Below are 14,871 nucleotides of genomic sequence, written 5' to 3' on the forward strand. Positions count from 1 at the left end.
GCTGAGAGAAAGACTCCGTTTGCGCACCACTTGGATCACTCAGAGAACTGACCTTGTCTGTAACGAATCAAATATGCTTGAGAGAAGAAGGAGCATAATGGTTGACTACATCTCCTTCCTATCGCTAACAACTATATGTACCACAATGATATAGTCAACAAAGCTATTGTGAAAGTCAATCTGAGATTCCGATCCAATATTCAGCTGACGCCTATAGACTTTAAAAGAAGTTTATCCACCTAATATTTGAGGAATGCTTCATCGTTGAGTCCTTTACCATGATGAGCGTGCATCTGAATAGGCTCAACCAAAAAGGTAGCTCTTGATAATGAAAGCTTGAGGGATTTAGTGAAGACGCTGTGGTTAAAGTTATATAATAGGTTGCCACAGTGATACCGTACTTAGTAGGGTCATCAGGTAGGGTTAAAAGAATGTTGAAACACATGGAGGAGATTATCATGCCAGTGTTGAATTTCGGTAGGTATATGTGTCACTGACAATCTTACTTGCCCAAATGGTCACAGGCCCTTTGTTAGGACCAATGATCCGTTAGAATTGAATGTATTGAGTAAGGTCACATAGGAGTAAATCTTTCAGTACTGGTTCCTGTTGCTTGTTGGTACATTCAATCCTGAATTCATTTTGGAAAATGCAGTTCACAAAATACCAATCAGCAAACTATTAAAAAATGTGCAAAAGTAATCTGTCTGGCATTAATATGTGAACTCATGCCAACATAATCACCATATATGTCCACAAACTATTTGTAAAGTGCCCCTGGTAACCTGTCATTTTTTATACCACCTATATTTGTATTATTTGTATTGCCTACGTTTTTAGTGGCACAAAGAACAGTAAGCTTGAGAAATATAAATCATTGGCACCTTAAACTGAGATTTATTAGCTTTGCTGATGTGTTTTTCATTTGCCATAGGTCTAAAGAATGCTACATAACCAGATCGTGAGCACAAGGAGTTAAATGCTTGGAGAGAGACACAATCAAAATTAATCAGGCTTTGTGGGGATGGTCCCAGTTTTTCTCCCATTTCTAGAGTCTTTAAACAGTATTTTCTGAAATTAGTTAGAGTGTACTATGACAATGACATGAAATATGATCTTTGGACTATTGTAATGAATAGGTTTTTAATAATAATAGGATGTGGTCGTTACAGGCATGTAATGAACATTCATTTTCACAAAGCACAATAGATTATCACATTGGCGTCAGAATTCAGCTTTGGTTAAGGGATACAAGAAAAGCATTCTAAATCTTGCTGCACTCTCATGGGGCTGGAGACCAGGGCAGAGAGGTAGTGAACTCAAGGAGGGGCACAAAGGAACACTGAATCGCCAGCTCCCCATGCCTTGAGTGTGCCCCAATGTTGGGATGTTCATGTATGTTTGGAGTGGAGTAGACTTTGGGGGTTCTTCAAGAAGGCAGATATGGCAGCTGCCAGAGAGAGATAGGATCTTATTACTTTGCTAAATGGTTGCTTAAAAGTAAGACTGTTCTGTTCTTGTTTTACAGGAGCTCTACTATACTTTTCAGTACTGCAGATAAACCTTCAGAGTAGGTGGAAGCAAGACAGGAACACCTATATTGGAAAAGTTGAGTTCCATCAAAAGAATTGTCCTTTTTTATTCAGTACATCTTCGAAGGTTGTACGTTTGGCAGACATGTGAGGATGCCCTCGGTCAAGCTTAGCTTTCTTCCATTATTCTCCCACACTGAGCTCCAAAAGACCTATTTTGCTTTCGAGTTCGGCATTGATTGGCTCTGCAAATTTTGTGATATTTATCGGTGGCCAGTTCGGGTCCATCTCTAAGGATTTCTGCAAAATCCTATATTTACTTTTAGATTTGTACTTAAATAATGTCTTCATGGTGATCCAGAAATTGCGATTATCAACAATGTATGTCTAGAAAATAAAAAGCAAGTGTTAGATTTAAAAAAGTATATATTTCCAGTCAATCAATTGCAAAATCAAAACAAATTTAAATTTATTCTTTTTAAATGTCTTCTTCCTCAATCATTTTGCTCCTACAAACATTGCTTTAAAATTGGGAATTAAACATGACAATCTAACTGAAGTCAATAAATTATTATTTTGTATTTCATTGATAGTACACTGTGTTTTATATCAGCACCATCTTAAAGATTTTTTGGTCCACTGGCAAGATATATTTTGGAGTCCGCTCTTCAAAACAACATTCAAATAAGTACACATTTTCTGGTAATTCAATCCCACCATGGCTTTCTATGAAGGACCTAATTAGCACCATATGTGGCACCTGTTTCTCCAGTCTGCAGCTGCTCAGGAAAACCTTCCCATGTCTCCATGTGTCATCAAGAACATCTGTAGTCCATGCACTGACCACCAGTCACCTAGACTATGGGAACGCTCTGCGAGTAGCAGCAAAACGAGACATTACCGACCGAACTCCAGGTGGTGCAGAACACTGCAGCCTAGCCTAGACTGCAACCGTGCCCCTGTACCGCCTCTGCTCCCATTTTGAGGACCCTTCTTTGGCTCCTTGCCAGGAAACAGGGTGTATTTAAACTGTGCTGTCGAACACACCTAGCTTGAACTACCCAGATGACCGCTTACCTGTTTAATAGATTCAGTGTATACCAGCCAAGGCGTTTGCTCAGATCCGCAAACCCAGCACTTTTAAAAGCTGAAAGCATGCGCCCTGATAAATTTGGTGGCAGATCTTTTTCCAACCTTGCCCAATCCCACTGGAACACGTTTCTTTTGCAAATCTGTATGATTCAGGATCCTTCTACTTTCAAAAAACGTCTAAAATCATGGTTATTTTAACGAGTCACGTGCACTTGTCACCTCTGGTTGATAACACCGAAATACACCTCCGGGTGTGATTCGTTCGGCGCTATATCAAATGACTATACCAAAACATAACACCATAACGATAAAGATAGACTCATAAGTTAACCTTTGAGAAAGGGCCACACAGAGCACCTGAAAGGTCAAGCTTCCCAGCCCCTGCCAACCACATAATACCACAAAGAAGCTTGAGCAAACCATTGAAAGAGAACTTAATATTTGAACTTAGATTTAGATCTTTTTTGTATTGGAATTTAGTATATATGGGCCAGATGTACAAGCATTAAGAATCCCGATTGCCCAATTGTGATTTTCTCCGAATCGTAATTAGGAAATCGATATTCACAATGCATGAAGCTGATCTAGATTCATTTAGGGATTCCTTGAGAATCATAAATCAACCTACCTCATGAATATTAATGAGACAGGGTGCAGTTTGGAAACCATTAAGAACACAGCCATTACAGGGATGTTGGCCTGCTGAGGTCTGCAGACCACCATGACTGTGATTGCTTTTTCATGAAGCAATATATATATATTTTTTTTTAATGCAGCTCAATTTCCTTAAAGGGAAACAGGATGCATTTAGAAAGAAAAAAGGAAGATTTAGATCTTGGCAGGACGACCGTTGTCCCACACCAGCAGCTGTTCTAAGTACTCTGTCAAGTTGACAGTGTTCCGCCCTTTTGCATTTAAATGTGGCAACATTGGATGGCGGTCCGCCGCATCGGAGTCTTCTGAGCTGTCTAGCAGTACTCTGTCACCGCCAGGCCAGCGGGTTTGCGCTGAGCTGAATTAGACGTTCCTGTTGTGTTGGCGGTATCCTGGCAGTGGAGTCCTGAGGAGTGAGGCTATGGGGGTGCAGAGACAGGCAAGTACTGCCCATCATTATCCCACTAACCATATATGTTGTGAATCTGTCAATTTGTAAATGTAGGTAATGCAGAATGCCCGGTTTTAAACATATCACATTGCACATCAACAACATACACACAGTTGATTGTATACCCACAGATTCCGGCGACAACCGGTTGGCTTAGAATCATGATCAAGTAGTAGTAGCACAAGAAGGACCTGGAAGAAGGGGTTCAAGATGAAATCTGAAGTGCAAACCCAAAAAAAGGTAGGTTTTCACCTCTTTTTCTTAAATTCTGACAACTCAAGTTTGGAGGAGTTCCCATCACAGTTGCCTCGATGGAAAGGCACATCGTAATTGGTTCAGCAGTCTTCTTGGAAGGACTCCCTCCAACAGCCACTTTTGCCTATAACGCTGTTGATATGGGAGGACAATTCTAGTGGAGTCAGCGGGTCTCGGGCAGTCTTTCATCCAAAGACCCCACAACATCTAAATACGGCAGGCGGACAGCCAAGTAGGTGGGCGGAGGAACAGTAGAAAAAGTGGCAGCAGGACAAAATCTGCCAAGATCTAAATCAAGACTTTAGCCATAAACTCCTCCATGCGTCAGTCGGACTCCATCTGACCAGTCTGTTTTTTGTGAATGTTGTTCCCTATTGGTCTACAGGTTTCTCCCTTGTCAAGCCTACCTGAGATGTCTTCTTGTGTACTCTGCCTGGGAACTTGATTCTTCTCTTGATACCTAGTCTACTTGTCAAATTTTCCTTGCAGAAGGAATGAGTATGGGAGCCTCATCCTAAAGCACACACCTCAAGCTGTGCAGGCCTTGCCCTCTGTCTCCGAGACCTAACGCAGAGTCCAGTGAGAGACAGTGTCCAATGAATCCAACTTTACTATGTCGGTACTCACAGCCAGAGGATTATATGCCTGAATCAAAAAACAGATGTGCGTACTTTAGTCTTACTCAAGTCTTAGGAGTGAATTACACATCAATTTCCAGACCTGATTCCCAAAGCTGCATGTCTTACTTCTGATCCATCTGGAATAATTTACACCAATGCAATTAGCGAAGACCTATCAACCTACAGAAAATGTACAGTAAAACAGGTCCAGCACTTCAGGAGCAGTGTATATCAACGACAAAGGTACCACACAACTTATAGAGAGATCAGTTTGTGAATCTGATCTGTCCCTCTGTGTCGTATGACTACGCCCTTCTGCTGCGTATGCCGGAAATGAAACTGCATGTTCTGGTGCAAACAGGGATCCCATTATTTACACAAACAATACACATGAAATCGCCTCCTGCTCATTAAAATCCTATTACCTTACACCACAAGTATATATTTGGGAACAGCAAATATCTTACCTCCACAGTGTAGACTGCAATGCAATGCACAATCAACATTATGATCAAGGAAGTCCTCCAGTGAGTGGGAGTGCAGACAAGCTAAAGGGAAAAACACATTGATTGAGTTTACATGATCTTATCTTCAACCTACACTGTGTGTGTGTGTGTGTGTGTGTGTGTGTGTGTGTGCAGAAAACAAATATTGTTATATTTGATGAGTTAGATCTTGTCTGCTGTGGGGTACTCAGCGATTCAGCGCGCTCAAGGTAAATTATTTTATTCATTTAATTACTTACCTTACTCCTGATCGTCATATTTCGGACTCCACTACAGCCTCACCCCACCCCTACCCCACCCCGCCCTACCGCCCCACAGCACTCCATCGGCGAGCCGCCACTGGATAAAAGCACAACCTCTTACCTCAAGTGTAGTTTGAATGCTCTCATTGTTGGTAAATGCCAAAAAGAGGAAGACTGCGATCTGTGCGACCAACAAAAACGAATGCACATCTGAAACAAAAAGAAGCCATGAAGGATGCAGACCTGGGGGCTTTTATTATATATTCGCTGTTAACCTGTGTTGTTCAGCAAAGTTCTCAGCACCAAAATAATGTCATTATGTACTGAACTATGACAAACCAACATGTTAATGGGGTGGCATTAGAATGTTAGATTAGCCCATGAAGCGATTGTTGATGTTGAACATAAAAACTTGGCCTTCGCACATGTGCCTTAACTATGACATGAGTATGGTTCCCAAGTAAAGGTGGGCAAGCCACCCTCCCAACAGTACTCCAGTGGCCAACTATAGAGATGTTCAGTGGTCCAGAAGTCATCTATGTACATTGAAAAGATCTCCCATCACGGTGGCTCCATTTTATGCACTAAGGAGCATACGAGCCCTGTGCACCGCCTTTGTGTCACCTTTTGTGAGAAAATGGTGGTGCAAACCACCAAACCATATTTAAGAGGCCACAGAAAAAAGCCAATTTTGGTGGCCCTGAGAGGCTTCACAAATATGGAGTAATGCAACTCAGCGCAAAGCGCTGTGTTGCCCTACTCTGCGCTAGAGAGGCATTCTGTGGGTGTTGCGTGGGTGACCCCACAAGGTCTTGTAAATCTTGGAGTGCTCCAGGATCCATTGGAGTTGCACCGGAACACCCACGCAACACCCATGGAATGCCGTTCCAGGGCACAGTAATGCAACGCAGCGATTTGCACTACCTTGCCCAGATTTTTGAAGCCACTCAGAGCCACGCAAAGTGACTTTGCGTGACTTTACAAATCTAACTTAGAGTTTAGCTTCACACATGTACCATGTTGCATGCTGCAAAAGTGATGCAGCCCTCTCATAAAAAAGCCCCTCAGGTATTTGACTTCTGCACTTTATGATTAGTGTGTTATTTTAGATTTGTACATGGCTGTACTCCATCTAAGGAATTATTAAATGAAACTTGGTGGAAATACTATAGACGACATACTCACAGTTCGTGTACAGGGGCCTTCTGAAGGGCTTCCCCTTGGAGATAACAAATGCGCTTGTCATGTAAAGGAAACTCGTCATCACCCATAAAGTCGTCGTTTCAAAGCTTTGCACATAAGTCGGCTCCCTCTGAGTACCGTTTTGTAAAGTGGACATGTTCCCATCTTCAGAGATGCAAGCACTGCCAAATATGAGTGTTTTAGTACATTTTTCCCAAAGAAAACATATACATTTCGAATTAAGTGCAGACATTGTAAGGTTTCCATCAAATGTCCTCAGCTGATGATTGTTTAAACATAAATAATATTTAAAACAGCATAGACATCTCAGCAGTGTGCCTCTTATTGAGTCTACTTGTTATAGGGTAGAAACTGCCCTTTTCAAAGAGGCACTATTTGTCTTTTTTGTTTGTTCAGGTTGCATTTACCTAAGCAGAAATGATACCAGTTTTCAGGTTTTTCCAGATACATAAGTGATGTCCAGGGGTGGGAGCAAGGCTTTCCTAGTTGATTGTCAGGAAGGTTGCCCTTGCAAATCTTGGGAACAGCCAGAAAGGTTTACTTTCGTGAGCACCGGACTTCAAATGTACTTCTAGTCTTGCAAATACAAATGAGGGTGTCACCATTTTCAGATAGAGAACAAAGTGTACAAGGACTGGCAATGCCAATAGGTCTGGTACAGGAATTCCATTCTGTGTCACTGATGAGAGCAGACACCCGCTACGTCTTCATACACACACTTTATCACTCATCTTTACACTCAAGCATCCATTCATCCATCCACTGACTCATCCTTCCATTCAGCCTCTGACACAACCACACAAACTCAAACATAATCCAGATTAACTAAAAGAATTCAAGTAGAATAAAAAAACATGCTGCCTTTTAAACACGGGGAGCATAAGTTTGCAACATCAGAACTAAACACAGCGGCGGGTGTCCGTCTCGCGAAGATATTGTAAAGAGTCTAGATTTGCTTTCAAATTCGAGCATGGCCGGCGCATTTGGAACCAACAAGTTGGACATCTAGGAATGGTAAAACAAGAATGCCCCATGCACAACGCCGTACAATAATGATATCCTGGTTTAGAGGAAATGAGTAGAAAACAAGCCACCTGTTAGCACTACTTGGAGACCTGTAGTATCCTCTTAAGAAGCAAAGAAATAAACAGACAAGAATCAAAGAGATGAAGGAGAAAATTCAAAATGAAAGGACTGGCGAGCCCTGATGCTGAAGTGCACTCATTTTCTTGTGGATGTACACACGTGATCATAACATTCCTCCATTCACTGGGCAAAGGAGCCAATGACTGATGCAGACTGAGTCCCTTCCCCAGGTGATACCCTGCCATTGGATGGAAGCAGAGTGCAGATGACACTGAGACAGACCAGTAGTAGAACAGAGTCAACCCAAAGGCCCTGCATGAATCTATAGGGATATATATTTATGGTTGTATGTATAATTTAATGATGTGTTTTTATTACAAGATCCTGGGAGACATCTAAGAAGAGATTATGGCAAGAATTATTACAGAGCAAATCTTCCTCTCTATGATTTGTCAGAGGCAGTAAGCAGCACCAAAACCCTCCCTACGGAGGAAATTTGACATTCTGTGTAAGTTAATACCTATCTATAGGCTCAAAAACAGAAATATCAATCTCCACACGTATGCCTATTGACATTAACATATGCTGTTTATAATCAATATGTCAGACCTACCCCCTTTATCATAAGCTTATATAATAAACTTTCGGACCAACAGCCTTTATCACTAGTGTTCACAATAAACAGCTTAACCCCACTGTAGTGAGCATAAGCTTTCCACAAGTCATCGATCCAGCAGACAGTCAAAAACGTACAAGTGTATATACAATTACAGCTGAAAAAAGAAAAACCCTATCTCTTCTAGGAAAGCCTCATAAGGATTCTTGTAGTGCATCTCTTTTATACCCACAGTTTGTTTGGTAAATCGCTATCACCAATATCTTCCCCTACTACATGTGAAATTCTATGCAACAAAGTACTTGCCTACAGGCTTTAGCAGAGTGTAATAATAGTCATTCCTTGAAAGCCTATTCTCTTTAATGCTTGCTTTTCACAATATCAGGCATACTGGCGTTGTCATGACATTTCATAATATACAGATCAAACCTATAAAATCAGGCATAATTTTCACAACAAAACTATGAAGCTTTTCACTTTCGCATCCAATCTAATCGAATCCAACAGCATTTATATAGCGCAGCACTATCCCCCCTTAGGTGCGTCTGGGTGCTGTGGGCGTTGTGTCTCTTCTGAAGAGCCAAGTCCTGAGCTTCTTGCTCAAAGCCTATTTATATCAATAGAAAGTGCCAGATCTAAAAATCCATGTAGGTCAATGATGACCCATCTGCGCTGCTGCTGGGGAAAAACACCATGAATTATCTAGTTATCTAAGACACTTTAATAGCTCTAAACATCATGTGTGTGTCCCTGAAAGTTTAAGGTTATGCAGCTGGATAAAAAAACTAAGTGATCACAGCTGCATGGAGGGCAAGCACTTTTTTGTGAAAACAAAACTTCTGCCCAACCAAAGCTTGCACTCTTGGCTACCAATATGGGGGTGGAGCCAAAATCTCTCTCTTGGTTATCCTCAGAAAACTGTCTGGCAACAGCTGAGCTCTTGAGCCAGGCTATAAAAATCAGCCTATGCATCAGTGGTGTAACAAAACATGAACCAAAGCATCAGTGGAGTAACAAAACATGAGCTTACGCATCGGTGGTGTAACAAAACATGAGCCGAAGCATCAGTGGTGTAACAAAATATGAGCCTAAGCATCAGTGGTGTAAGAAAAAATGAGCCTAAGCATCAGTGGTGTAACAAAACATGAGCCTAAGCATCAGTGGTGTGAGCCTAAGCATCAGTGGTGTAACAAAACATGAGCCTAAGCATCAGTGGTGTAACACAACATGAGCCTAAGCATCAGTGGTGTGAGCCTAAGCATCAGTGGTGTAACAAAACATGAGCCTAAGCATCAGTGGTGTGAGCCTAAGCATCAGTGGTGTAACAAAACATGAGCCTAAGCATCAGTGGTGTAACAAAACTGTCAGATCAATGGAGCGACTTCCCCAGGAGCAGATGACAGGTCCTCAACTCCCTCTCATCCAAGCCAGTGACAGATGGAATATACAACTGCCTCTGGACTTAGCCAAGGGGGAAAGGGGAAGTGGAAGACAAACAAAAGAGAGACTGCCTCCGGACACTGGATCTGCTAATGGTATCTTCTGTTCTTATGAAGACTCCTAAAAAACATAACACACAAATTAAGTCTTCCCTAACTCTATAGATAGTTTTAAGCTTTCTTCGCTAGAACTACTTTTACCTTTAGTGTCGGAGAACTAAGCCACTCTCTATGCTTGTTTGTCTATTGATTACTTGATCAGCTTTAAGAGGCTGTAGGTCTTTTAATCTCACTCGTGGTTTTACTTCGTGAACTTGTGTGCACCCCAGGTGAAAGGGCTGAAATCTCAATGTCTTTATTCAGGATTAAATTATTGTAGAAAAAATTAGCTTAATGCCTCTTATCTTAATAGTGTACAATCCATAACACGGTTGAAGAAAATACTTCGCTGCTCGCCCTTGATATTAGTCTGAAGTCACTTCACAGTTCAAAACTCTCTCATTGAGAGCTATTCAGAATCAATAAGTTCTAACTTGTACTTCAGCAGAATATTTCTTCTCTTTTGCTTGCATATGCTTTTAGATGGAAAAAACAACACTCTTACTTGACTGAGGAGAAGGTCTCTCTTCACAGAGACGCTTCTCCGAAATATTGCTGGTGACGTAGAATCTCCTTCTGAATTCACTACAAAGATTCTCTCGTCAAAACTGTCGACTTGCTGACTGAATTTTAACTGAAAAAATAATAAATACCAGAAAGCACGTGAGATAATATTTTCCGTGCCACACAAACTGTACTGTGAATATTTTCCTTTGAAAAAAGGAACCTGGAACCCACGAAGATAACTCTCTCAAAAGATTTTCTCTGAAGGAACGGGCCTCTGAAAGATAAGGCAACCGTTTTCTTGAGATTCAACAGTTGAAGTGCGCCGCGCGAACCTCGCGCATGCGCATTGAGACCTGTGAAGAGTCTCGCGACTATAACAACTAGACCGAGTACTCTTCCAGGAAATGATCTACAGAATTTAACTGGAAGTGGAAGGGAATCGCAATCCAAGCAGAATGGATCTAAGCGATGTCTTCCAAGTGGGAGTCAATCTTCTCCAGAGCGGGTATTTCCAAGGACACTGTCTTTTAGAGTGCAATCGTACACTCGCAGAATCGTTTTTCAGTCTGTTTCGCTGCATCGTGACAGTACTCCCCACCAAAAGACGTCCCTTCAACCTTGGCTTAGTAGGATGTTTCTGGTGAAAGTCTCGAATGAGCTTTGGAGCGTGAACATTAGAATGTGGCTCCCAAGATCTTTCTTCAGGACCAAAACCCTTCCAACTGATCAAGTAATACAATTTACCTTTTCTAAAGGTTGAGTCTAGAATCTTATGAACCTCAAACTCCTCCACTGAACCTACATTAATGGGTTTAGGGGTAGATCGGAACCTCAAATTTGGTGGACTTTTCTTTAACAAGGAAACGTGGAACACTGGGTGAATCTTTAGATAGGGTGGCAACTGGATCTTAACTGACACTGGATTTATCATCTTGTTTACCTTAAATGGGCCAATGAACCTTGGTTGGAATTTACGGTTTTCTTTTAGTTTTAGATTTTTGGTGGACAACCAAATCTTGTCTCCTGGTTTAAAAGCGGGACTCTCTCTTCTCTTTTTGTCAGCCTGAAATTTATAAGAGTCTTTAGCCTTTTTGATATTTTCACCTGCCTGACGTAATGAATCTTGAACCTTATTTACCAATTCTTCTACTGCAGGTACTGATCCCTCATCTTTTTCAAAAATTAAACTCGGGTGCCTACCATAGTTTAAATAGAAAGGGGAGTAACCAGTAGTGGAATGTTTGGCATTGTTATAGGCAAACTCAGCAGACCAAATTAATTCTGACCACCCAGCTTTCTGATCCATCAAATAAAGCCTGAGATACTGCTCTAAGTCTTGATTGACTCTTTCGGTTTGACCATCAGTTTCGGGATGGAAACTGGTGGAATAGCGTGCATCAATGCCTAGCCTCTTCGTAAAGGCCCTCCAAAAGTGGGAGACAAATTGAGAGCCTCGATCAGAGACTACAACCTTTGGAATCCCATGCAGTCTCACAATGTGTTGAGTAAACAATTGAGCTAATTGACGTGCCCTGGGGATTTCCTTCAAAGGGACAAAATGCGCCATCTTAGTGAATGTGTCTACCATAACCAGAATGGTGTTAAAACCCTGGCTTGGAGGGAGGTCTACAATCAAATCCATCGAAACAGTGTGCCAAGGGTGAGGTGGGGTAGGCATTGGCATCAACAACCCTTGAGGAGCCCTTCGATCTGATTTCCCCTGCAGGCATCTCTCGCAGGTGGAAACATACTGTCGTATTTGTGATTTCATCTTTGGCCACCAAAAATTTCTTTCAACCAACTCCAAGGTCTTTTGAACTCCTTTATGACCTGCTAGAGATTCGTCATGACATAGTTTCAAGGCTCGACCTTGCAGTCTTTTAGTCGGAAGATACAAACAATTTTGTATATAAGGCAGACCATCTCTGATTTCTCTCTCTGATTCTTCATTTGCCCACAGAATCATTTCTTCATATGGCATGGACTTTTGGATCTCACTTGAAAAATCTGTGTTGAGAGAGGCAACAATGATCTTCTCTTCCGGAATTATAGCCTGTTTCTTTTGATCAGTTTCTAAATGATCAGTATTTATTCTGGAAAGAGCATCTGCTTTTACATTACTGGTCCCAGGTCGGAAGGTGATTACAAAATTGAAATCTGCAAAAAATAATGACCAACGTAACTGCCTGGCCGTCAATGTCCTGGCAGACTTAAGGAATTGAAGGTTACGATGATCGGTGTAAACAGTGACCTTATGCAAGGCCCCTAGCAAATAATGCCTCCATTCCAAAAAGGCACTCTTGACTGCTAACAATTCCTTGTCTGCAATTGAATAGTTGCATTCAGGAGGAGATAACTTCCTGGAGTAGTAGGCCACTGGGTGTAATTGACCTGTATCCTTATGACGTTGGGACAGTATTCCTCCTATGGCAACATCTGAGGCGTCCGCTTCGACATAGAATGGTTCATCAGTTCTTGGATGCAACAGGATAGGGGCTTGAGTAAAAGATCTCTTTAGGAACTGAAAAGCCTCTTCTGCTTCCACATCCCAAACAAACTTGACTCCTTTTCTTAACAAACGTGTGATTGGACTTACTTTGTGGGAAAAATTTGAAATGAACCTCCTGTAAAAATTTGAAAAACCGATGAAACTTTGGATTTCTTTTACACTTTTGGGAGATGGCCAATCTTGTACAGCTTTCACCTTAGTCTTATCCATGCTTACACCTTCAGGGGATAGCACAAACCCAAGGAATTCCACCTTATTCACATGAAAGGCACACTTCTCCAGTTTCACATAGAGATGATTTTCTAGCAATTTAGTTAAAATCAATCTGACATGGGTAACATGCTCTTCCAGACTGTCAGAGAAGATCAAAATGTCGTCGATATAAACAACGGCAATTCTGTCCAAAAACTCCCTGAGAACGTCATTCACAAAATGCTGGAAAGCCGCTGGAGCGTTACATAACCCGTATGGCATCACCAAATATTCAAATAAGCCATGACGGGTACGAAATGCAGTCTTCCACTCATCTCCGGGGGCAATACGAATCAAATGGTAAGCCCCACGTAAATCCAATTTTGTGTAGACCTTTGCATTTTTCACTTGATCCAACAAAACTGAAATTAGCAGGAGTGGATAACGATTTTTGATTGTCACTTGATTCAGGGCTCTGTAATCGATGCAAGTTCGAAGTTCTCCATCTTTCTTCGGAATGAAAAATAAGGGAGACGATACTGGAGATTTAGAGGGACGAATAAATCCATTTTCCAAGTGTTTGTCCAAATAACTTTTAAGATATTGATTTTCAGTTTCAGTCAATGCATAGATTCTACTGCAAGGCAACACGGCCCCTGGCTCAATGTCAATTTTGCAATCGTAGGGGCGATGGGGGGGTAGCCTTTCTGCCTCTTTTACATCGAACACTGATGACAAATCCTTGTATTCTTCGGGAATTTCCTTGGTTTCCAAAGAGCAAATTAAAGCAGGACGACCAGCTAACTTCCGGGCAGGAGAATCTTCCGTTTGATGGGATTGCTCACAAAAACAGTTTTCCTTGCAAAAGGTTGAATCCATGGTGATGGTTCTCCTAGCCCAATCTATGCGTGGATTGTGTTCAGTTAACCAGGGAAGGCCCAAAATTAATTCAAATTGAGGAGCATCAATCAAGTTAAATGTCAACAATTCCGAATGTCCACTCAATCCAGTCAATTGGATTAATTCTGTTTCATGAGTGATTGGTCCCGAAGATAGGTTAGTTCCATCAACAGCTGTGACCACTTCCAAAACCTGCTTTTCAACAAATCTTATCCCTTTGCGACGGGCATACTTGATGTCACAGAAATTTCCAGTTGCCCCAGAATCTATCATCACTGAGACTCCGCTAATCTCCTGATTTCGAAATCTAGCCGTAAAGGAAACTACCACATGAGGTGAGGATGATTGTAAGGTATTTACCACTTGCTGCAAATTTGGAGTTGACTTTGAATCTGCTTCACCCTGGGCAACTCTCTTCACAGGTGAAGCTGACCTTTTCCCGGCAGAGAATTCTTTGGTTTTTTCGGACAATCCTTTACAAAGTGACCAGAGAGGCCGCAATACAAACACAGGTGACTAGATCTTCGCCTTTCCTTTTCTTCTTTGGACAAGGGTCCTCGTATTGACCCTATCTGCATAGGTTCCTCGGTCAAGGAGTTTTCTAATGACTTGTGAGCTTCCGACTTCATTCGATCAAAACGTGGTGGAAGCGGGCGAACATCTCTTCTTTTTTCATTTCGACGCTCACTCAAACGGTGGTCTATCTGCAACACCAAATCGATTAATTCAGATATTTCGGTGGGCCTCCTAGGAATCTGAGCCAAAGCATCCTTTAGGTCATCCTTTAACCCTCTATAAAAAATTGCTGCTCTTTTGTCTTCAGGCCACTTGGATTCCACCACTAGTTTATTAAATTGGGCCAAGTAGGCAACTAAATCTCGATTCCCCTGCTTGAGCTCCAATAACTCGTTGTCTGTGGCTTGGGAGGCTGAACGTCGATCAAAAATTCGTAAGAATTCTATCTTGAA

The 14,871-nt window shown here is 41.7% G+C and overlaps 1 protein-coding gene across 1 annotated transcript in view; it reads right to left on the reverse strand.

Annotated features, from left to right (window-relative positions):
• Positions 1 to 1,124: 1,124 nt before the first annotated feature.
• Positions 1,125 to 14,871, reverse strand: part of LOC146788639 (putative cation-transporting ATPase 13A5) — a 586,298-nt gene continuing 572,551 nt past the window's right edge. Inside the window, exons 27-30 of the mRNA XM_085635842.1 lie at positions 6,538 to 6,716; positions 5,474 to 5,562; positions 5,072 to 5,152; positions 1,125 to 1,919 (exon numbers count right to left, since the gene is read on the reverse strand). Of these exons, the coding sequence (XP_085491968.1) occupies positions 1,716 to 1,919; positions 5,072 to 5,152; positions 5,474 to 5,562; positions 6,538 to 6,716 (553 nt within the window). The 3' untranslated portion in view covers positions 1,125 to 1,715. The remainder of the gene's footprint in view (positions 1,920 to 5,071; positions 5,153 to 5,473; positions 5,563 to 6,537; positions 6,717 to 14,871) is intronic.

This window comes from Triturus cristatus, chromosome 11 (genome assembly GCF_964204655.1).
Source record: "Triturus cristatus chromosome 11, aTriCri1.1, whole genome shotgun sequence".
NCBI classification, from domain to species: Eukaryota; Metazoa; Chordata; class Amphibia; order Caudata; family Salamandridae; genus Triturus; species Triturus cristatus.